General features: G+C 36.0%; 1 protein-coding gene across 16 annotated transcripts in view; it reads right to left on the reverse strand.

Annotated features, from left to right (window-relative positions):
• Positions 1-7,176: 7,176 nt before the first annotated feature.
• The window catches only part of ERBIN (erbb2 interacting protein), a 117,879-nt gene continuing 100,711 nt past the window's right edge, over positions 7,177-24,344 (reverse strand). For 10 of the 16 annotated variants that reach the window (XM_026056377.1, XM_026056379.1, XM_026056388.1 and 7 more), the window contains 6 exons: positions 16,460-16,603; positions 15,477-15,608; positions 13,530-13,736; positions 12,510-12,602; positions 11,846-11,920; positions 10,078-10,431 (listed from right to left, as the gene is read on the reverse strand). In XM_026056377.1, coding sequence (XP_025912162.1) covers positions 10,321-10,431; positions 11,846-11,920; positions 12,510-12,602; positions 13,530-13,736; positions 15,477-15,608; positions 16,460-16,603 — 762 coding nt within the window. In that variant the 3' untranslated portion in view covers positions 10,078-10,320. The other 6 variants (XM_026056387.1, XM_026056390.1, XM_026056383.1 and 3 more) reach the window with 5 other exon arrangements.

Below are 24,344 nucleotides of genomic sequence, written 5' to 3' on the forward strand. Positions count from 1 at the left end.
ATAAAAATAAATATATATCAATCTGGTGAAGAAATACAAATGAAAATAAAACCTTTCTTGCCGAGTGCTCTTTCACAAGAAATATTAAAATGCCAATGAAAGTCTTTATATTTGTATAGCTCTTGCTGCATAAGCTTGTTTCCATATATAACAACTTTACACCATATATCTTATAATACAACTAAATTTCCAAAGTTTTGCATGGGGGGGGGATGTAGTACACAGGGAACAAATGTGCCTCTTACAACAAAAATAATATTTCTCTTGTGAATTAAACAAGACACACGATCTTCAAATGCTAGTTTCCTACTACATCTCACAGTAGACTGCCTGTTCAAAGTGACTTCTGAGAATTCTGTTATTTTTCTTAGTTTTTGCCCAGACCCATGCCAGGTCAGGATATTTTTCTGCCTCTTGTAATCAGTCAGGAATTTTACTCAATGTATAAATTCATACAAAGATGCTTGCCAAGTTCTACAGGTGGCCAAAAGCTCAATTCTGATAGTATGAACTGCTTCTCGTCAAAGTGGGTTGTTAACATTAAATCTGAAAACAGCAGCATAAATCCTACCAACATCCAGAGTTATTTCGAGGCATTTTATTTTGGAATAAAACTGCACATAGAAGTAGGAATTTAGGAAATATCTACTTTATTCGAATCCATACCTCAGTTTAAGTTGAACAAACTTGCAAGTACAGACATGCCAGAAAAGGTTAACTTTAAGCATTTCACAGATTATAGATCTTATTCTCAATCCACAGTTCTTCCCAAATGCCAAAAAATGCTTTCATCTGCTTCCCACCATTATACTCTTCAGATTTATCAAGTAAGGTATGCCTTACTATGATTTTTTAATGAGGTGGTTGTGTAGTAGAGGCAAACATCTTGCAGAACACTGAAGCTATTAATTCAATGAAGTTCTTTAATCAACAACATCTGTAATCTCAAAAATGAAATAAAATGCATTTAAAAAGACAAGACCAGTTTTATATCTCTACCCAGAACCTTTTTGGAAAGATTTTTCTAGCATAAAATTTCTCTATTAGTGAATTATTCTCCCAACTGAAATTTTAGCTCAAACCTTAAAATCCTAAACATGCTGAAATGAATGGATGAAATCTCAATTGTCATGCTGACAGCTTTTCAAATATCCTGCCTCAAATATGGCAGTAATCTATATAAGTCATCACTGTTAAATTGGAACAGTTGGTAGATTTTTGCATCTTTTTTGTTTGTTTGTTTATTGCAATCACATGAAAAAAGTTAGGATTGTTGCATTTAGCATAGCAATATCAGTTAAGATGCACATTAGCAGCTATGGAAGTATGTTTTATAAAAAAGATTGCCTTTTCCCTCTAAAATTGCTTAAATAATCAAAGCTGGAATAGTGTGTCTTAGCTTTCAGTTCTTTTTAAAGTTATTCCAAAATAAGATGATGGAATTAGTTGACAACCAATGGCATTTGGTAGTACTTTTATCTCTGGATCTCTAAGTGCATGTTAACAGCAAAAGAGCATCACCACCACTGACAGACTGGGAAAGTGAGCCAAAGCAAGTAAAAGGTAGATTTGGAAAGAGAATCTGCATCCAATTATCATTTCAGCCCAGCATTTCCTAAATCACTTAGGAAATCTGTATTTGCTTTCCAGACAATACTGCTCGGATTACAGAAGCATGTCTGCTTCAAAAGGGGTTTTTAGAAGACCCTCTTTTAAGCTGTATGCAAGTTCCAGACATGCATTTTCTAAGTTCCTGTTATTAAACAAGAAGGTTGATGAATATACATTTAAAATCAGTAGTGTATGTATGTGTAGGAGAGGAAAAGAAAGTATTTTAAAATGCAGCTTTTTTATTTTTACCTACTTACACTACTAATGGAAATCCTGCAGCCATCTTCCCTTGAACTTTGCTCATCTGATACTACACTCAGTCGATTAATGATGCTCTGATTGCCTTTAGTTAGTTAGTTATTTTGGAGAGTCYGCTGAGAGGTGTCCCAAACCCGAGTGGCACGGTCCCGGGCAGCCGGCTCGAGCTGCCCCTGCGCGAGCAGGGGACCGGCCCAGGCGACCTCCGCTCCCTACAGCTCAGAATGGGGCTTGTTGAAGGGGGGAGAAAGGACACCCTCCCCCCAGCCCCGCGACGCAGTAAGTAGGCATCACCTGGGCCAGAGAGCATACAGCACAAACAGCCCCATAACACAGCCCAGTGGCTGCTGCTCGTGCTTGGGCTGGTGAAGTCCTTAATCTCGGAGCAGCTGGTATATTTTAATCCATTTACTGTTTAATGTAAAATGCAGAAAGGCTGGGACCCAAGCCGCAGGACGTCCCCTCACTTCCACAGTTGCCCTGATTACTACGTTATGGGGTCTTGTTCTCTGTCTTGCTCCTCTCAGACAAAGGAGTCAGTACTAAGTCTTCTACTTCCTGATAAATTCGTAAAATATACATTATATTATCACTTCTCTTTAATCATATCATCACAGCTGCTGGCAGAAGCATAGAGAAGAAAACATTTTGTCTTCATATAAACTTTTATCCAGTGCCCATATTTCAAAGTGAAATTTTGGGCAAATAAAGCAGTTTTGAATAAATAACAGGAAAATTGAAATAATTTTTTAGTCATAATTTACTTTCTTAGGAATTAATTATGTAAGTAATAAATCAATAACAGGTTAGCTTTAAAAAACTCCTAAAAGCTACAGGATTTTTTTTTTTTAAATCACAATGAAGAGGTTTAAAAGAAAATAATTTGAATCTGTTTTACAAAGCATCAAACAGGAAGATTATCATATAAATTTAATTATGAGTGCAGTTTTATCTGTTTGTTATTATTACAAGTCTCAACTAAGTTTTGCAAACAAATATTAACTTTTTATTTATAACTTATGCAAAACCAGTATAAGATATATTGTTACAGAACAAATTGATCTCAATATTAATGCTGAAAAGTCTTTCAAAATTTGTGTCTTGTGACACCTTTAAAAAAAGCACATCAGTGTTAGTGCTGTAGTTGAATAATTACAGTCTACTATTCATAAACCACAAGTCACTTACTCCAAAGTTATTTCCATTATTCAAATCACCAAGTGTATTTTCATAGCTTTTAGAGTTAAAATGCAATAGAAAAAAAAAATGTTTGGAGGCTTTATCTGTTCCAGCATAGTTTCTAACCTTTGCATGCATCTAAACCAGCCATCAATCATTTTATATTACAATTAATCATATAACATTGTCTCACTTGCTAACTATTTCATTTTTCCCAGGATTTAATAATATGACAACTAACCAGCTGTTAAAATTTCATTCAATATTTACTGGAAAACCTCACTTTCTCAGCAGAGGAGCCATGGCTTTCAATGAAGTACTGCTGGCAGAAACTTTCTCAGCAAAAATATCTTCTCCATATTCAAAAACAATTGTTGATTATTCTATTGTGAGTGGAAATCATAGCAAACAAAATCAAATATGCTAAAGTGTTACGATGTTAGGAGCCTTTGCACAATACTTTCCRATCATGTGTTTTACTGATGCATACTTACAATTCAGTAGAAAGCTTTCCCCCCCTTTTTTTCCCCTCAAAGTTTCTTTCGCAAATCAGCAAAATCAGCAATTGAACAAGAACTTCTCTGTAGAGCATCTGCTACCAGTTTCACTATTAACAGACGTTCCGTAAGGAGTTTATCCAAATCAGTATTTTTACAAGTCTTGCAAATGAAAGTGAATATTCTGTCAACATTTTTTTTTTAATTTTGCTAGTGAGGAAACAAATAGCTAAGCAATCTGCAGTATCCAACTGTACCTCATGAAATGTATTAAGTGCAGAGCCCTATTTCCCTTCATGTTAGGCAGCTGCAATATAGATATTTAAATTCCTGTGATTGCAAATGTTATAATTCTTGATGCTCAAAAGTTTAGAACATGCTAGAAAAGCCATGTCATTTCAGTAACACACACTTGCATATAGAGCTGTTCTTAGCCATCTTGGAAGCGCTGCCAGCCTAGCTGCATGATACTATTCTCTTGCCTCTTTTTATTACATCTCTGAAAATGTTCTCTCTCAGCCATTAAGCCATTACACCAGCTGTAAGTTAACTGAATGTTTCATAGCTCAGTTACATTTATCTATAGCTATTAACAGATTCTCCATTAAACACAATATAAGCATTGCAACCTACTTTAAGCGCACAAAATTCTGTGCAGACTATTTCTGTAGTGTAAAATATGTATGTTGTAATGCCTATTCCCTATTTTCCCTTCCTTTAGCTGAAATAGCCTCACCTTTCTCCATATTTAATTCTTATTCTTAATGCTAAGCAATATTCCAAATTGCAGTACAGAAATACAAATTGTTTTCTTGCAGATAGTATGAGGAATAGTGGATGCAGGAATGCAGAAAGCCAGAAATCAGAAAGGGAGAGAGGGATTGCAAGGGGTGTTAATGCTATACTTGAAATGAGGCTCTTAAATGGCAAGCGGAAGGGAACATTTGATATTGGAACCTTCTCATAGCTTATTAGTTTCTTGTCTTTATATATTTTGCAAATTTTAGCACAGCAAAGTAAAGGCTGGGTAAAGCTTAGTGTCTAAGTACAAATCTTCAGGAATTATAAAAATCATCAGATGGGGTCATGTCACAGAAAATTTTAATTTTTTTTTTTTATCGCTTACTTGTTGAGGATGAGTAAGAACGTGAATTAAAACAGTGGGTTCCCAAGCCTAGACGCAAGTGTAGTTTTTATCAGCTTGATATGAAAACACTATAGTATAACAATATCAGTTATTACAGTCATGATTTGTCTTCATTTTTTCATCTCACAGGATAGTTTCTAAACTAGCAGTTTTCCAAAGAAAGAACCAAAGAATGTAACTAATGATAGGCTTTTTTGGATGCAGTATCAGCCCTTCATGAAGAAGTCCCTGACCCGAAACAACAACAATCTTTCAAAACACTTCTAATTCCCACAACAAGAGGAAAATTTTGTTTCCGAAGGTGTATTTGTTCTTGCTGACAAAAAAACCTATGTTTTGGGGAGGGCAGAAAAAATGCAAATTTGTCCTTTTAAATGAAGACTCTGTGAAGTGCTCTAGTAGTTCTTTAATTTTCTAGATAAGACCATTTAGAACAAGGGATCTGCTCTAATGGAGGCCTCAGAACTTTCTCAAAACCTTTTTAACTGATTTACTCAGGTGGTCCTTTGGGAAAGGATTCTTTCTGCCAGAAGAGCAGAAATGACTTGATAATCGAGACTTGACAAAAAGCTTCCTAAAATCAGCCAGACCCAAACTGAATACAAAAAATTGAATAAAAGAAGATTGAGAAAGATGTTTGTTCTAATATTTGTTTTGCTTTCTTATACATACAATAGGGAAAAAATATCAAAATAGTGTCCTTATTCATGGCAAAATATGGCTCCAGTTAAACAAGCTGTGAGGAATCATAGCACTACATAAAACTAACATCCATGTGGAGATGGGAGGAATTTCTGCTGTAGAAACAGCAGTACAGCTCAGATAGAACAATTCACTTTATACAGAACAACTCCCCCTGGTTAAACACTCCTTTGGCTAGGATGGATTTGGGCACTATAGCAAATAATAAGCAAATTTGAGCCTTATTTTATGTATGTTGGCCAATAATTCATCAACTTCGCAGGATGATAGGTAGCATATTGCCTGAACAATGCATTGAAGTGACAATCATTAGATCTAAAATGAGTTTTTCAACTCACTTCAGTTGACCAGTGTATCATCTTACACAGAAATTTTCACTTCTCTTCCTCGGGCTACTTGTTTGTCATATAGTATACATTGAGACAGGGACAATCTTATACTGCATTCGTGTGTATGGCGTAGTGGGAGCCCAGTATCAAGAGAGGCTCACAGATGCTGCAGCAGAATCTTCTGGGCACATTCTGAAATCTGATTTAACCCAAATCAGTGGAAATAACATGCCAAAATACATTTGCTCTCTGAAAAAGGGCTTCCAGTCAGAAAAGCACAAGTTGAATCCAGCCTATAGGATCCATCTGAGTTGGATCCAGCCTTAGGTGTCTGATGAAAAGGTAAACTGTTGACTAATGAAATAAATAGGCAGATCAAAGGCTCATTTGCACAGTAATGAGGCACACATACAAGTACCCCTGAAATGAGAAAGGGAATAAATCTGAAATCTGATGCATAAAAGGCAGAAAAGACAACAAAGACTCCGAAAGAGTCCACAAGGACAAAATGAGGGGGCGGGAGAGGGGAAATTCCCTCAGAGCAGTGGAGTACAGGTACAAAGAGTTGTCAGGAGGGGCCCAGGGCTCCAGGGTCATCAGGGCTGTAATTCAGAATCCGTTTTTTTCTGTAGAGAAAACTCTAGTAGTAAGTTAGTCAGACTGATATGCCAGATGCATATATAAAAAGGAAAAAAAAAAAAAGACTATACAATTTAATTGCATTAATACATTGTCAGGTGGTTTCCAGGAAAACTGAGTGCAAGTCTGCATTACCTTTCCCTGGAAGTTTTGCGCCCAGCTCTTCACCTTCTTTACCACGTAAACCCTTGTATCCTCTCAAAGAGCACTCCCAAGACACTTGATTTTAACCCTGCTCCTTAACTTAGTCATGCCTTCTCAGCTATTGAAACAAGTTAATTTACATCAGACAAAAAGACTACTTATCTTTTTAGGAAGGAGCCACTAACTACCCATAGCCTTTTGGGATTTCTTGGATACACCCTAGSCATACAAACAATCCAAGAAGTGAACCAAGAGCACATTTATATGATTATTTAAAACTAAAAGCAGTTTTCCCAATTATTTTACACAGCAGCAAGTCTCCTTCTGTCCTCATTTCTGTTCTCTCAGTGAATGAAAAGTAGAATAACTGACAGCCACACAGAGCAGAGCCAAAGCAATACAGCATTTTAATCCTTTGTACAAATACTTAGCCTAAAGTCTAATGTCTTAGCCTAAAGCTCTTATTTCAAATACCTTTATGAATAAACCAGTCCTGCAACACAATCCACTAGAGCAGACCTCTGGGCACCAAGATGCAGGGAGCCAGGAAACACAAGTAAGCTTTTACTAATAGATACTGATAGAGGATAAGGTCCTGCAGAAACTATAGAAAAATAAAACTGTGTTATGGGGAATTTCCTATATATTAAATAAATCAGTTACACACAACTTTAAAGAGCATTAGTTTATTATCTATTCTCCATGTGTTACTCAGAAACAGTCTAATTATATACAAAAATTTGGAATGTTGAATAAATGCTGATCAATAAAAACATCATTTCATAGCTGTTGACAAGGGAATATTTCTAAACAAAAACAAAATAATCATAAAGGTTTAACTGTGTGTTGCTTATTGCTATGTTTGTGTTCATAGAATGCTTTCAAGTATATACACTTTTTTTTTTTAACTCCAGTCCAAAAAAGAAACTCAGAAAAATATTTACACAATAAATATGTGGGAGATTTCATCTTTTCACTATATGAGTTGAACTGATTCTTTAATGAACTATTTAGAAAGAATTAACAGAGTTTGCATCAACTCATTGCCATGCTGAGTAACTTATGCTGCTGACAGATTTTATTCTATTCAAAATGTAGTTTAAGATGCATTCAAAATGAAAAGTGCTGATATGGTTTCTCCTCCTGCTGAATCCTGGCTGTACTAATTCAGGAGACATCTTCCTCCCACTCTCTGCAAAATCACATAGATTGACATTTATTTATTTACCTTTACACACAGACACTGAAGGAACAAACACATTTCAACCCATTAAAAACTCCAAGGTTTACTGAGTAAAATCAGCATAATCAATGTTTTATTTGATGGTTAATTTGCTCATTTACTGAAGACAAACTTTGGCCAAGTACTTCCACAAGAAGTACTAAACTTCTTGCTGTAAATCTCTACTCCTACACTTCTACCATAGCCAAACGGGTTTTGGTAGCATTTTCCTGCAATACATAACTCTGCAAACTAAGTGACACAATATAGTTTAAAACTTCTGTTAACATTAAAGCAAAGTAGAACACAGTATAATTCCTCAGTGATATTTAAAATATACTGCAAAATTTATATAAAGTCCATCCAAGATCAGTAAAGAATCAGTTCTGCTTTTTGAACTTTTCCCTTCCCAAAGGTACAGGTTATGTATAAGACCAAGTTAATTCAGGACTTGTCTGTATGCATTCCCTTTAAAAGGCAGCGTGTGATAAAAACAACATGATCAGAAGTAATGAAGATGTGATGTGAACATTTTGCATTTTCAGTAAAAAAATATAAACTAAACAACAACAACAGACATCTTAGAAGGGGAATACTGAAGCCTGCCATTATATAGCTATATTTCTCATTCTTTTCCTTAGAGATTAACAGCACACAAAATAAGTGAAGTTTATCAAAATACAGCACATTTCTGCTAATATATCAAAAAAATCATTTCCTATGTAAATATTACTGAAAATCAACTAAAAAGAATTAAAATATACAAAGAGTTGTTAAAGGGTTTCAGTTAAAATTAGAACTATACACAGTACAATAAGCAATAGTTAACATCTTTGAAAGAAGTGCAATAATATTGGAGTTCACTTACTTAAAAAGTACTGCCTGTTTTTTACCGCTAGCTATGTATAATTCCTTTCCCTTCCAGCTCATTTTCCCAAAACTAAAGGAGGCTGGTGTTTTTGCTAGCTTTATTAAAAGCATTCATTTTTGTACATAAGGGTTGAAAAAAAGCAACTTATACCAGTTTCAAACTACCAACTTATATGTAATTAAAAATGAACTGCAATAACTAAATATTGCTCCAATGACAGGCTAATCATTAGCCCTGATTAAAAACAGTTATTGGTCTTCTATGGCACTTTTCCCTGGTCCATAACAACCGTGTGTTAATTATCACTGCAGATTATGCAGTCTCTATTCAATTACAAAGGAGAAAGAGAAAAATAAAGTTAATGTTTCTGGTAAACAAAATTAATAAAAGCATAATTGAATATTTTATACAGTAATAAGGAACAAAGGCAGCCTGTGGTAAATCACTATTATATTAATATAGTTAGAAACCCTTTAATGACTCTGAAGTGTCTAGTTCACATTTAAAGTTACCTGTAGGAACAGCCCTTTAAGAAACATCCTTACGAACTGGTGGGTTGCAAGAACGCTCTCCCTTTGCTCCTTGGCTCCCCACAGCAATTCTCCATCACTATTCAAAGTTTCACAAACTTGCTTTGGTTACCTAGCTCCACACATATGGTCTCCTTTTTGATTAACAAGGTAATGCAAAGGCCAAACAAAATCAAGATGACATTCATAACCCTTCCTGCATCTTTCACTTTGTGTGTTTTTAGATGAATATTACAGGCAACAATCTTAAAAACTGGCCATTTCAGTTTCATTTTTAAAATCTGTAAGATTAAAATGGAGTACTTTTTATAAAGATAAAAGCATCACCATTTGCACAAAATTGGGGATTTCCATGGCAGAGAAAAACCTCTGGRCACATTTCCACAGTACAGTTGAAAAAATTATGTATGCAAAAAAAAAAAAAAAAAGAGACCCTAAACTTGAATTGCATATGGCAAATGAATATTCAATGACTACATTAAGAACAAATCCTGTAGAAGATCACAAATTTGTAATTATAGTCTTCCTAAAAAACACCGTAAGCTTTTATTGCATTTTCTATTGGTAGACGTACACTCCAAAACTAAACACACTTTCATCACTCTTGATTCCAGATTTAGATAGCAAATAGTTGTTTCACCTGGCCTTTATTCTGTCCAACCAGCACCACCTTCCATCTACCCATTCATCTATACAACATGCACATAGCAAAGCCAACGTTTCATATCTCCTGTCCACATCTACAGAAGTGGTTTCACTAATGCATTAATATCTGGTGAATAAAAATAAAGGCAATAAACAGCTACAGGACAGACAGCCCTGCCATCTGTCCACTGGCTACAACGTAGGCTTCTCAAAGCCTTGCACAAAGTTTAGTAATGTGTATGAATTTCCAAAAATAAACCTACCATCTGTACAAAAAACAACACAGGTTTGTTCTTGGAGGAGTGATCCTTAGATTGCTATAATGCTTAAAAACAAGTTTATTCACCATATGCATTTCCAAAATGATTTCCTGCACATTCTGTACAGTGGTTTTTCCCCCTTTAACCACAAGTTCAATATTTCATCTCCTGTACAAATTTTGATCATAGTTCCAGTCCCTTTCATATATAAAAATAGTCAAAATATTCAGTTCCCCATAAGTCCTTCGATGAATCTTGTTGGCTTTTTCCCCCATATCCACAGTATTTATGAAGAAGAAACCTCTCGTACAACGATGAGTTCCACTGCATTCTGAAAAGTCTTTAGCAAAGATACTGCTTGTCCATGATCGATATTGATGAAGCTGTATCCATTAGCCTAAAAAGAATTGAAAATAGCAGTTTCATATTTCACAGTAGTTTACTGAAGCTTAAACTACGATTAAAATAACCAATTTGTTAATGAATGTAGGCAATAAAATACTGCAGATTTGCACAGTATGATGCTATTGATGAGTAGAACATGCTGCAGGCTACAAGAAATGAAACTATTCTGTTAGCCTTGGAATAATTTTGCCTCAAAGATATGAAATACACGTGCAAATAACTTCCGTCTAATTCCTGTTACTGTATGGAGGTCTGGAAGTTTCCCCCCACCAGATGTCTACACCAATAAGAGAACTAGGACCTGAAGCTGGCTTTCTCATTCCACTAGTGAGAAAGAAAAACACGCGCAGAATTATTTAATTATCCTGAAAAATACAATCTTTTAGTTGGAACAACTTGACCTTAATTCAGTTTTTTGTATGCTAGCTGGCTTTTTCTTATGTTGGAGGGATTATGCTGTGTTTCCAACCTGCTTTTGTTTTAGAAACTCTTCATGCTAGGTTGCAATTTGAGATACTAATGTATTTTTTTGAGAAAAACTGAAATGCAGTAAGTCTAACTCTATAAACATTCTCTAACTAGGAATGTGGTGAATAATTTTATGATAAGACTAGCTCTCCAACTTGAAGGTTGGCTACAGCACCGTTTGAATGTCCTGTTAACCAGCTTCCACAAGACAACGAAGGCTTATACAATCACACTGTCCTTTTCCTTGATCCCTCCCCAAATAACTTCTGAACTCTTTAGACAATTTCAAACGAATCTGACTCAGAAGAGGTCTGAAAGGTACCGACTGCCTCGAGAAGAACTGCAAGGCTGCAGCCTGGAAGCCGCGGCTCCTGTAACAGTCTGTTTGCTCTCCTGCCCCGAGAAGGCTGGGGGCTCTGGCTCAGCAAACAGGCAGCTTCTGCCAGTGCCTGCCCACGTGCAGCCCATCAGCTTGGGGAGAGGCAGCGAAGAGGGACAGGAACTGCGGGATGGAGGGGTGTAACAACAAGGTGCAGCTGGGGAAAGGCGTTGTGAGGGGCAATGTCTGGCGCTCAGACAACACAATATTCAGAATACTGCATGGGAATGACAAGTTCAGTAACTGAGTGACTGCAAAATCCTCATGGACATGCTCACATTCCATCTTGAACAACAACTTTAGGACTATTTTTGTCTTTATAAGTGTGAAAACTGGTCACAATTTGAAAGATGAGCCAACTGATTAATGCTTCAGTCTGTATCACCTATCCTAATGTTAGTGGGAAGGAAACCCAAAGCATCATCCCAGTGTACAAAAATGCTTCTGAAAAAGATACTGGCAATCTATAGAGAACTTAAGCATTCTGCTCTTGGAAAAAAAGCAAACTAAAAATGAACTGGTATATTAGACAGGCTTTTTAATTAGATGACAACAATACCTGAATTATTTTATCTCCAGGCTGCAATAGCTTAGATGCTGGTCCTTCTGGTTGCACTCTGGTTACAAATATACCCTTGAAAAACAGAGGTGGAAAACATTTTTGACAGTTTACTTCACAAATAGTATGGTAGCATGAAACTGATAAAATTCAAAACATTATTTCAATTTTCCATTTCAAGTAGAAGAGCATGTAATACTATTTTACAGATCTATTTGCTTTTGTGACTGCCATGCTTTTCTGACATTAAATCCTGGAGAACTGCTTTTAAAGAAGTACTGAAGGGCAAATTTTGATCTGCCTGATGTTTAACTCAAGCCTTTTTTTTTTTTTTTAAAGCAGATGTATACATCAAGATGAATTATCAACCTCTGGAAATAAGGTTGCAGGCTAAATCATATTCTCTTTTAGAGGCTTCCTAATTGTAAGCCCCATAATTCACTTATCTGGAATCTGTTGCCTGATGTCTGAAGACTATAAAAACCACTCAGCTAGAGTCATCGTCTGGATTGTCACATAGCCGCAGTGCTCACCTACCCTCTTGATTTGCCATAGTCATATGTCTTCACTTCTCTCCTACCAGCTACCAGTTTTGTTTTTAAACACTGAAAACATCTGCTGATCATAATGATTTTAAAAACATGCATTAGTATAAAATACTCACATCATCTTCAGGTCTGAACGGATTCCCTCTACCGCCAACTCCTCCTGATATACTAAATCCAAGCTCAGGATCCTTGTCAATTCTCACTCGAATCTGATGTTACAACCAAAGTTAGAAGAACTGGCTGAAAACTTACACCCAAAGCTGATGAAACTAAGTATTCAGATGAAGAAAAACTTTTAAAGAGAGAATTATGCAAAAACTTGTTCTTTCTCTTCCCTTGTTCCTTGCAGCTGAATTTTATCAAATCTGGCTCCTGTTTCACTTTAAGTTCCACACAGCTAACATTGTCCCCCTTTTCTCTTGCCAGAAGAGCACACTAGTAAACCTGTTTTGCACAAAACTTGGAGATTCTCATTCTAGTACGGAATGAAAACAAAGAGCTCAACATTTTCTGTAAGGCAAAAGAATTACAGAGGAAACAGCCCATCTCCAAGAACAGAAAGAATGGTGCTCACAGTGCAAGGACCATTAAGAGGTATGTGAATTTCTTACCCTCATCTGTCTGCCACAGACAAAATTGGTAATTTTCAGGCACACATCAGGCACTCAGATTGTTTTAATCCTGGCTTTTATTTAGGGTTGCATACTACTCTGTTTGCTATTGAACCATTCTGGGCAGCATTGAATAGATGCAAAGTACTCTGAACTGCTTTGCTACTTTGCATTTTTCAGTTATTACATAAATAGTGAGTTGGTGATCAATAAATGTAGTGAAGAAACAATTTCTATCTCTGTAAAGACAGGGAAGCGTAGATTTCTGGTACRTTCTCACAAAAATCTACCACATTTAAATCTCTTTAACAATGTGCACGTGAACAGGAAAAGAGCTCAAAACCAGAAGGAATGTGATTTCAACAGCAGAACTGCACTGAGCTAGCATTGTCTGCTGCTGGAGTTAAATTCCTAAACAATTTCGGTCACCATCTACAGAGCAGCAGTAATGAACAAAAAACAATGTAATCATTTGCTGCTACTAATAGACATAAGTCATACATCCAAGTTACATTTTATTCTCACCTCTTGCTTTACCATTTCATGGCTTTGTCTGGGAGAACACTGGGATTGTGCATAGGGAGGTTGGTGGGCAACTTTCAACATCAGATAGTCAATTAATTGTTCTCTAGATGGATGTCTCACCACTGATGATTGAGGGAGATGATGGACTTGGCTGTAGTTTGCCTGTGGTCTTTGAGGCTGGCACATCTGTCCATTTGTCAAAGGTATCTGAATAAAACATGAATGCCCTTTAAATCATATATTTTATGAGCAGTAAGCCTCAATTCTTCCTTAATTATTTCAATATTTCTCATGCTTGACCACTTTTAATTTTAGGAGCATTACTAAAATTACTATTCTGGATCATGTACAGTTGCACTCAACTTTTATTATAGTCATCAGTTCTGACCACCTGAGAGCAAATCTGAAGAACAAGAACTTTGAGCACTCATCTGCTAGAACAGACTAGACAAACTCTTCTTTGCTTTTAGCATGTTTAACTGAGTTATCTCAACCATTTTTTTCTGGCAGTGCAACTGACAGTATTGCTATTTAGTTGATATAACTATAGCTTTCACTTTTAGTGCGTGAGTTTTCAGAAATTTTTGTGACAATTTCAGAAGATCATACATAACTTTAAAATCCCACACAACTAATAAACAGAAATTATATGCTCACGGAGCATCTTTGGGTGACCACAAGAAAACCTTCTAAGCAAATTCATAATGAAGTTCAAGATTTTAATGTYGAAACTGTAATAAGGATATTTCCAACAAATGTTATTCTTTTGTTAGAACATGCCACTTAGATTTGGTACACTGACAGCAAATAGCAGTAAAATTCAGAACTGTAAAGACATACAGTGCATTTGAATCATTTCGCTAAGAATGATGCTGCAGGCAACATTTTTTACTGAAGCCTCCAATTTACTGTTTGGCACTGGAGCTCTGTGTTGAAATGGGCATCTTTTTCCCTCCTCACCTGAAGGCCTCACGCACTTACCCAGTTCAAACAGTTCATCTTCCCCCTAGAATTCCCACATTCCAAAAACGCTAGAATTCCAAGTTACACATTTTTCTGCCTACCACCATTATCTCACTAGTTATAGGATAAAAAGATCTTAAAATACTCTAATTTTCAATATGATAAATAACTGCATGCAAATTTCAACCTTTAACTATGCTATGTGAACAGACATATATCAGAACCTACTCATTAACATGAGTTTCTGTATCAAAGTGATTCTGAAAAATGGGAGTGAGAGTGGAAATATTTTTCTGACCTTATTTACAAATCAGATGTATTAAAATTACAAGATTTTCCACTGCCTTTTCTGAAAAATCTAAAACATGATGGGAGAGTAACTACTGTTTGTTGCATGGTCAAAGATAGAAAGTTTACACAGGCCACATATATCAACAACTACGCAATTTCCCACTATCCAGTATGTTTGTAGAAATGCAAATGAAGTTAATAAATGTTAAAACAAATCTATTGCTGCACCATAATAAATTACAAACACCCATTTATTTTTACTGTAATAAGTGCTGGCTGTATAGATAGTCCTTAAAGATGCATACAGAATGTCATCCTACCAAATCTAGCTTATCACATGAATTTCATCACAACAAATTTAAAGGTGTTTTTTAAAAGGTTTCATCAACTTTTGATTTGCTTTCCTAAAACCATTTGCCATATTCTGGTTTCCACTTACAGCAGTGTCTTATGCTGTAAATTTCTTCTTTCAAAGTCTTTGCTGAGGAAAAATGAAAACCACCCCCCATATAGTTAACAACTTTGTTTTCCAGAAAGAGAATGCCATTTCATTTATGCCACCTCTAAATACTGGTGTGAAAGTCAAATCCTGCTTTATGTTTTAAATAAGCCCCAGTTCCAACTGCTGTCTTTCCAGCAAACGTTTCTATAAATGGCAATATATCCTATCTATGGTGTCACGTAGCTAATTACCTGCACAGCTACTTTCTTCATGCTGTCTGGAGGAACATCTTTGAGGCTAAGTGTGGCAGATGAGTAATTCTGCTGTCCCGAAATGAATACCTCATCTTGGCACTGTTCTCCTGGAGTAGAAGCCTGGGGATGCTTTAAACAGAATGAAGAAGTAAAGAAGAATGTCTTCATACTGTCAAACAACTAAAAATTTTTCTAAAGAAAAAAGCCAATAATAAGACATTTTAAGGACTTTATTGTTCTCTCTTATATGAATGACTAGCATAGTGTTTATATAGAAAATGTAAACCTTGCCAGCCAAGACCTCACACCCATAAAATGTTGCTGGACATTTACAAAAATTTGCAACTGCAGAGAGGCCTTTGATTACCAATACGTTGTTAAGAAAAGCTAATAAATGTGAAAGATTGCCCATTCAAGGATCCACAGGGTTAACAGAATTCTTCCATTGACTTTATGCTGCTCACTATGGATACCATAACATCACTCAGGATGCTTAGGATTAAGGAATTGTTTCCTAATATTTTCTTACAAATCAAAATATCCATTTTCTTGAATGCCCAAAATATCTTACAATATAGATTACATCATCAGAATTTGTTTGGGGGAAAAAAGCATAATACAATTTTTGTTCAAACCTGTATCAACCTAAGTTAAATTCAGAATGATAATCTCTTGTTCACAATATAAAAATGTCTGGTTTTGTCCTCCTACATATGTGTTCAACCATACACAAGAGCCAATTAGCAAACTATTTCATGGCATTAAGCTGAAAAGCCTTGTAGTAAGGGTAAGGCATATGAAGTGAAAACAGTTCAAAGTATTTGATTTGGTGCCTATAAAAAACATCCAGCACAACTATACTCTTTTTATTAGAACCATTGTCTATACATAAAGATAAGGCTTCACCAATTTAAAGGAGATCTCTCACAGTTTACTCATTCCCCCTCTACGTATTGCAATAGCCTCCTGTAGGTACTCACTCGAACAACGTGCACACCAGAACCTCTTCCGTCTGCAACACTCAAGGCAACACTACCCTGGCTGCCATGCAGATCCCTAGAGCTGCCATAGTGAAAGCTGCTAACTGCAGCGTAATTGGAATTAAAGGACCTAGACAGCATGCTCTGAATAAAGAGGGGACAGATTTAACAGAGATTAGTGCAGCATGCATAAACCACAAGACATGTTATACATAGACTAATACAGACATATTCCATTGTCATGCAAGATAAATACCATGCAAACAAAGAACAGTGCCACTGTGATGTATAAAAAGCAACTCAGTGACCCCTATTTACCTTTATTTACTGTAAATCAGCATGCGACCAACAGTTTACATATAGAGTTACATGTAAATAAAGCCATTCACATGTATGTGTATCTGGAAAAACAACATAGGTGCATGGCTTATCTAAATTTCTAGGTTTTCACTGAATTTCCAACATATCAGAGATGTTGGCAGAAGCAGAAGCTGACAGTCAAGACGCTCACCTGTGGAAAACTATTTGATTTTCTGTTACTATTTTGCCTCATTTTTCTCTACTACTTGTACAGTACAAATAAAAATTTATCTGGAAATAGGAATTTGGGGGGTTAGCTGGGTTTTCTTGTTATTAATACAATGTTGTCAATGTCTACCAGGCATTTCAGTAACATCCCATTCAAGAAAGTGAACAAGCCTCATTTAAACAGAGAGGCTTGTAGAAGCCTTGGAGGCCATTCCTCGGTGACTGTAGGCAACCAAAAGGGTAACCTAAGCTCAAGAACAGATGTGATATCGGTTTGATTTTGAGCTACATTACCTTGCAAAACTGACATCTGCAATATTGGTGAGAGCATTAGAAAGAACAGCAGTAGACACATTACTATCTTGCCACCCTGCACTTTTGTAGTTGTATGGACAAAGCAAAAGATGGTACAGAAGTAAAGGAAAATCCCCTATATCCCACCTGACAAATGAAGTAGACCTATCTTAAAACGGTGACAAGACCCATGGTGACAGGGGTATATTAATATTAAAAGATACACCACAAAACATCAAAACCCAGCAAATCCAAAGCTTTTTCTTTTTATAAAGTTTCTAATTTTTTCCAAGTTAAAAAAAAATCAGAAAAATTCAGAACACACATCATTTGACTAATATATTTCAACAACTTTTACATGAATAAATGCATTTTGGGGTTTGGCTGTTGACCACATATACAATTCTCATTTTCAAAATATTCACTAGTCACCTGGCAGACTTTTGCTTTTTCCGACTAGCTTTATCCTGTGAAACTAAAGCAACTAGTTCAATAATCAAAATCACATGCCTCTGCATATTCATACTTCTCAGATGCCCTGGTACCAGTCACTGGAAACCCCCTCAAGGAACAGTATTTACTGACGCTACTTGGCTGTTCTTGGTCAAGGTTACCTTTACTTTGGATAGCACTCACCAAACACTGAGCGAGAGGCTTCATTCTCCCCTTCTATAAACCTACACTGTTCTCCAGTCAATGAGTTTTTCAAGTGTCCAGATGAGGCTCTAGAAGCTTTTCCCCTCTTAGGGGTGGGGGAGGGAAAAACTGTACTCAGCATTCAAATCTCTTTACTGAACGTTCAGTCTGAGCTTACTGCTACTCTGAGTTTCAGTTCAAAACACCCAGGTGAAACTGCTAAAGCCACTTTTCCTTACTGCCTCAAGGCATCTTCCTACATCTTCTCAAAGTCTCCTATATACCTAGCCCGGTAGCCTACTTCCTCACTTGCACAAGCAACTCCCTGAAGTCGTCTTACAGTAAGCTCTTTTCAGGGGCTCCTGTATCTCTGAATTTTCTGTTAACGGCAACAAGACAGACAAAAATACAAGGAATGCATAGTCAGACTAAAAGTTATTTTCTGAAAGTCTCTCCAGAAGCCCGTTCTACTAAAAAGACCCCTAGAAATCCATCAGATCTGCTCTTCTCTAGAGATGACCCAAAGGGAAGTCCACATCTAAAGAGAATTCACTTTGTCAGAGGCAATGAGAAAACCACGCCAGACATGTTCAGTGAACAGTGACAATTTAAATCCTTTGCACAAAGGAAGTCTGACCACCAAAAGACACACAACAGAAACACTTTCATTTCTGCATTGAGGTTGATCTGAAATAGGACACCGAACTTCGCCATAGTTTGTAGGTATGTGAACTGATCCATCAGGGATTAAGGTTTCACTTAACTCAGGTTAGCGAGCTTTAAGGTAATTTCACTGACTCTGTCCTTCAGTGATAGTCTGAGAGCAGTTTTATTCAAGGGTTTATAAAATCTCCTGTCTTGGTAAAGATTTTCTTTCCCCAGATACAAACAGTGGCATGTGCAAATGAAGTAGGGAAGACATGAAAAGTACTGAAAACACCATTTTTCTCCTTCTCTATACTGGGCACGGTGCGTCAGAATGGGCATTTCTACATTAGAAGTACCCCACAAGCATGAACTGGACATAACAAATACTGTTAGAAATTATGTAAACAAAAGCTTTCTTATAACTTCAACACAAGAAGATATTCCCAGCGATAAATCTAGAAATACTCATCCTCTACCTATTTTAGCTAAAAATAATGGATGGGAGCAACTGAGACATTTGACACAGAACGGTATCCACTAACTTTGCATCTCATCATGAGCACAGTGAAGGCTGAACATTTTTAAGGAGCTTTCTGGAGACTGCTGCATCAGAGAAGACACTTCCAGAAATGTGAATAAGCAGATGCCACAAAAAACATAGATTTTTACTCCAATTTATTAAAAATTAAGTGTTTTTTCTAAACTTCAAATTAAATACCGTATTAATTCTAAACACCAACTGCACTGCCCACCTGCTTTGCTACAGTGCCTTAGAGCATAATGGCCTGCAAATCAAGAATTCTACAAATTCAGATATTTGAGGCTTGAAAACTCACTTCTAAACTAATATACACTAACCAATATACATGCCATGTTCCACTACATTTTTTGTCAAAATTGTGTGTTTACTAGAAATCAGTTACTCATTAGTGGCAAAGAATATGTTTTAAAAGCTATAATATATCATGCAAAAATGGCTATGTACAAAGGAACAAAATGTTCTGCATACAGATCAGGACTCAGTCAAAAATCAGCCTCTAGTGGAGTCAGTTTAGACACAGGCAGCTAGTGACATAGTTTTGGGGCTTATTTACACCCTTTTCGAGCGCTAGGAGTCAGAACATATTCTGTATTTTTTGGCTTATGAGAGAATTAACAATTTCAGAGTCCAAAGAAAGGTGTCTTCTGTGACTGAGCTTACCAAAAGCATCTACTTAGGAGCAAGAGAATAAACAGCAAAATATACCTAGGAGAACTCCCACTGGATAATATTGGAGTAACTCTTACTTAACAGTCTTAACTAGTTGTAGTCTCTGCATTTTGCAGTAATTCTGTTAAACAAAAATAAATCTCATCTCTCAAGTTACAGTTGAGACTCTTACTGGGTTGAGACTCTCATTACAGCAACCACTGCACTTTTGCTTTTTCCTTTTCCCTTCATTTTTCTATATGCTCCACAGTTCTGCAACCGGCACCTTTATTGCCGATTCTTCACGGCCCGTTGTGTGTTTGCACAATACATACCATCGCTGCAGTTCCTAGATCTACCGTACGTGTACAACAAAAAGCTTATCCTGAATCTTCAGTGAGCTCCAAGTGCCACCGACACTAGTTTAATATAACTGTAGTTCACGACAAGTTATGTTTTAGCACACGCTTCTTATTTTTATATCAACATCCTCTAAGTGCTTTTGGGGGGTAAGGGAGGGGAGAGACTCGTGATTCCCACCTCTACTATCTAAAATTCTTTAGTTAAATTTTGGACAGAAGTAGTTTGCTCAAAGTATTTTGAAACACTTGAAATGCTTAAAATGCATGCTTTTATTTAGAAATACTTCAAGCATTAAAGCAAAAAAAAAAAAAAAAAAAGCTTTGTTTGAAATCTTACGGAATTCTAATAAAACACCAATTTATCCCAAAGAAAAGGAACCTTAAGAGGGGCAGGCACTAATTTAAGTTCCTGATCCTGCAAATATGTTACCTTCATTAGGCAACAGCATTCCTGTTGAAGAATTATATACGGAGAATTTCATACAATTTAAATTCTACTCTCATAAAATGTTTGAAGGGTCAGGACTTTGTTGTTTACATTCAAGAGGCACAAGAATTTCACTGTTTTGAAAGAGTGACGCATCGATTTCTGGACTCGGTAAAATATCATTACAACACAATGATGCTTCAGTAGTCCATTCACAAATGGAGAAACAAAAGAAAACCAAAATCAACATTTAAAATTAACAGCTACTGAACAGGTAGCATTCCCCTAATTTATCCTTGTCAAAATATTCTTCAGGCTATGATCTTAAGAACCTTTAAACACTCTTTTTTTAATGTGCACACAGACCCGCTGAAGTTACTTTTCTTAACATATTTAAACAAACTTGGAAAAAATCTGAGGCCATACCAATTAAAATATTTTCCATATCAGACATGTAGAGGAAAAAAAAATAAAAAATTTGTATTTTTTTTAATTTTAAACTTATTTTGATGTCTGAATAGAAAGTAGGAATTAATTTTATGACCTCATCTCTGAGAGTTCTTTCTTAAATAGAAGGGGAGATTTCTTGCAGGGGGAGCGGGGATCAACTGTTGATCTTATTCAATTAGTTTGTCAGCATCAACTTTTATTAAGCATGTGAAAGCCCACATAACTTTATTTTTTTTTTTTTTTAATTGAGAAGGCATTATCCAATGTCATGGCCAAATACGAAGGAGATAATTTACAAAATGGCATTGCAGATTGTTTGAAGAGCTCCTTTAAGCAGTCCTCTAGCAGCATGGGTAGATAAGAAATAGAGCACTTAATTCCAGATGAAATTAGAATTGAAAGCAAGCACGCACCTGATGAACTCCCAAGAGATCCACAACAAAAAAAGAAAGTATTTGCATGTAAGGAAAGGACAGTCAGGCCCAACAACTATTTCTGCTTACTTAGCACAAGTAAACCTGATAGATATTTGCAGATAACTGTTGCAGGTATTTATTACTGCAGCTTATAGATGAAAAATTCTTCTACCACACAACAAAACATGTGCAATCCTAATGCTTTAAATAGTATTTCAGTTAAATTCCTAAAATGAAAGCTTTCAACAAGACTATGATAGAACACTACTGTGACATATTGCATATTAAATTTAGAAATTCGCATACTTTGAAAGAAAATCTGATGAAAAATATTATTGTTCTTGAAAGCTCATCCATGCACTACATTTAAGAGGTTGGGGAGGAYTGCATACTTTCCAACAGCTTACATATATAACCACTAGAGAGCAGCTTGGCATTTAAAGAAACCCTTTTCTCTCTCCCACAATAAAATATGCTTTGCAACAGATAAGCAAGTTGTTTCTCCTGAAAATATGCAAAATTGCTATTTACAAATGGTCTCATGTACCATTTTCATTTTCCCTCCACCAAACGGATAGTTGTAGCTCACCAAAGCAAGCCCCTGTGCATCTGGTCAAATGGATTACAAATACCAGTTACTTGGCTGGACTCCACTGTGAATCATTTCTGCTGGACATCAACCCTTCCTATATCTCTTTTTGTGCAAATTAAATTCCTGAAATGCTTTCTCCACCCTGCAGTGGGTGAAAAGGTCTAATAAATAAAACACCAACTAGCTTCTCCAGCTTTGGCTGACAAGCAGACTTTGCTTATTTAAACGGCTTCTCCCCTCTTCCTCCTCAGTTACTAGATTTTATGAAAAAAAACAAACGAACTAGAACTTCAGGAGCATCACTTTAAAAAAAACAAACAAATAATATACTATTTCCTAAAAAGCACAGGATAGAAATAAGTATGTGATTAATTCAGTAACGGACTCATAAGTGTCACAGCAAAAGTAAATACTATTAGCCTATACTGCTGTGTATAACCACAAGCAAGGTATGAATTAAGTATGCATCACAAAGCCTCGTTTTGTACACCTGCTTTTGCCAATGCTATGACTTACAAGTTAAAAAAGAAATGTCATTTTACATCTGTGGAAGTTTTCTGTTAAAGCATTTTCCTTGTTCTTTAAATAAGAGTTCAAGTAAATACTGAAATTTCTTTCAGACTTCAAACACATTTGAAGTCTGGTTTATAGAGAAAGCCCACACAAAAAAGTTATTTTTCAATTACAAGTAGAAACATCTGAAACCATTACTTTAAGAGAAGAAAGAAATATCCAATGAATTCCTAGAATTTCCATGTTATCATATTTGCCAGCTGCCATTCAGGATCATATTCGCATTTCCTCACATTTCATAGATTAAGTCAGTCATATCCCAGAGAATATAAAATAGACACTCAGACACATACTCACTTTTTATCCCATAAGTAAATCTCAGATTGCTAACTAAAAGCTACTCTGAATCTAAATACTTCAAGGCCAGAACAAAAGAAACACCTTCTAAGTGACTGAGATGTAGATAGAAAGATAAACACACACAGACAGATAGATAAAGATTTCTAAGATACATAAAATTAGATTCACAGTTAGGAACCCCATAGCAGCTATACCATACCTCTCTAGAAGGAAACCAAAATTAAGGTTTACATAAAAACCATGAAAGAAAGTATGGACAGATATAAAGGGAACCAAGTTTCATTTCATTCAAGGTGACAACACTGCTATGGGATCTACAGTAGCTGCAGATTGCAGTAACGTATTTACCATCACTCTTAACGTGTCAGATGCAGATGATATGAGAATAAACTATAGACGAATGACATTAGCAGTGCACTGAAGTTATCTCCATTGTGCATTCAAGGATTGCTGGGATTTTTGCTTTTTTTTGTTTCATGTAATAATTTATATATATATACACACACACATATATACACACATACATACACACAGACACACACACAGAGAATGAAAGATCAGAGAAGTGCATCTTTTACTATGGCTGGAACACAGTGAGGTTTGTCGTAGTCTTGTGGGACACGTAAGGGTCCCCCACACTACAGCACAACACCTTAAAAATGAAAGTCTTAAAATATTTTGTCAGATKTCACTGAAACTTGATCACAAGAACAGGTGCTGCTGTTGTGCAGGCGTCACGTATTAAAAAAAAACTTTGTCACCAGAAGTTACACAATTTAAAACAAACCCATCCCTCCAAATACTTGGATTTCCAAAGGAAAAAGCAGGGTCGAAAGTTATTTTTTTAACCACCACTAAATATATCTCTTTAGCTAACAAGGCTATTGAAGTGTTTAACATAATCACAAGCCAGCAACTATCTTCTTCCAAAAGAAACTAAAACAGAATGATCTATCTAGCTGGCATAATCAAAATGTTGGAGGTAATTTGGCTAGTTTACTCCCTTCCCCTCCAAGGAGAAAAAAAAGGTTCAGACTAGTGACACTGCCCTGTATTTAGTGATATTTTAAACAGATTTAGCTAGACAGCATAGAAGATTTCAGTCTTCCAGTCTCTGCTCAAATCCTTTGAAGATGCATAATTGTTGAACTCTACAAATCAGATCAAATTCTTGATAGCGTTTAAAGTACATAAAAAATCCTGTTCATCATATATAGCTGTATCCTGTGATTTCCTGGAATGAACAAGATTTTTAAGTGTTCTCATCTCACAGCAATAAGTATTCATTCAGCAATCTGTCAAATATCCAACTTCAAAAGACAAGTGGCTTGAAGGCCAATATATGCTAATTACATTTTTGTTGCATTCTTCAGCAACTGATGCTGTAAACCTATGCTTCCAACTAGATTTTACTCAATTTCTTTTCCTTATTCTTAAAGTGAAGAAACAGGAAAAAAAGGCAGAACAGAA

This window comes from Apteryx rowi, unplaced genomic scaffold (assembly GCF_003343035.1).
Source record: "Apteryx rowi isolate R43461 unplaced genomic scaffold, aptRow1 scaffold_131, whole genome shotgun sequence".
Classification (NCBI taxonomy): Eukaryota; Metazoa; Chordata; class Aves; order Apterygiformes; family Apterygidae; genus Apteryx; species Apteryx rowi.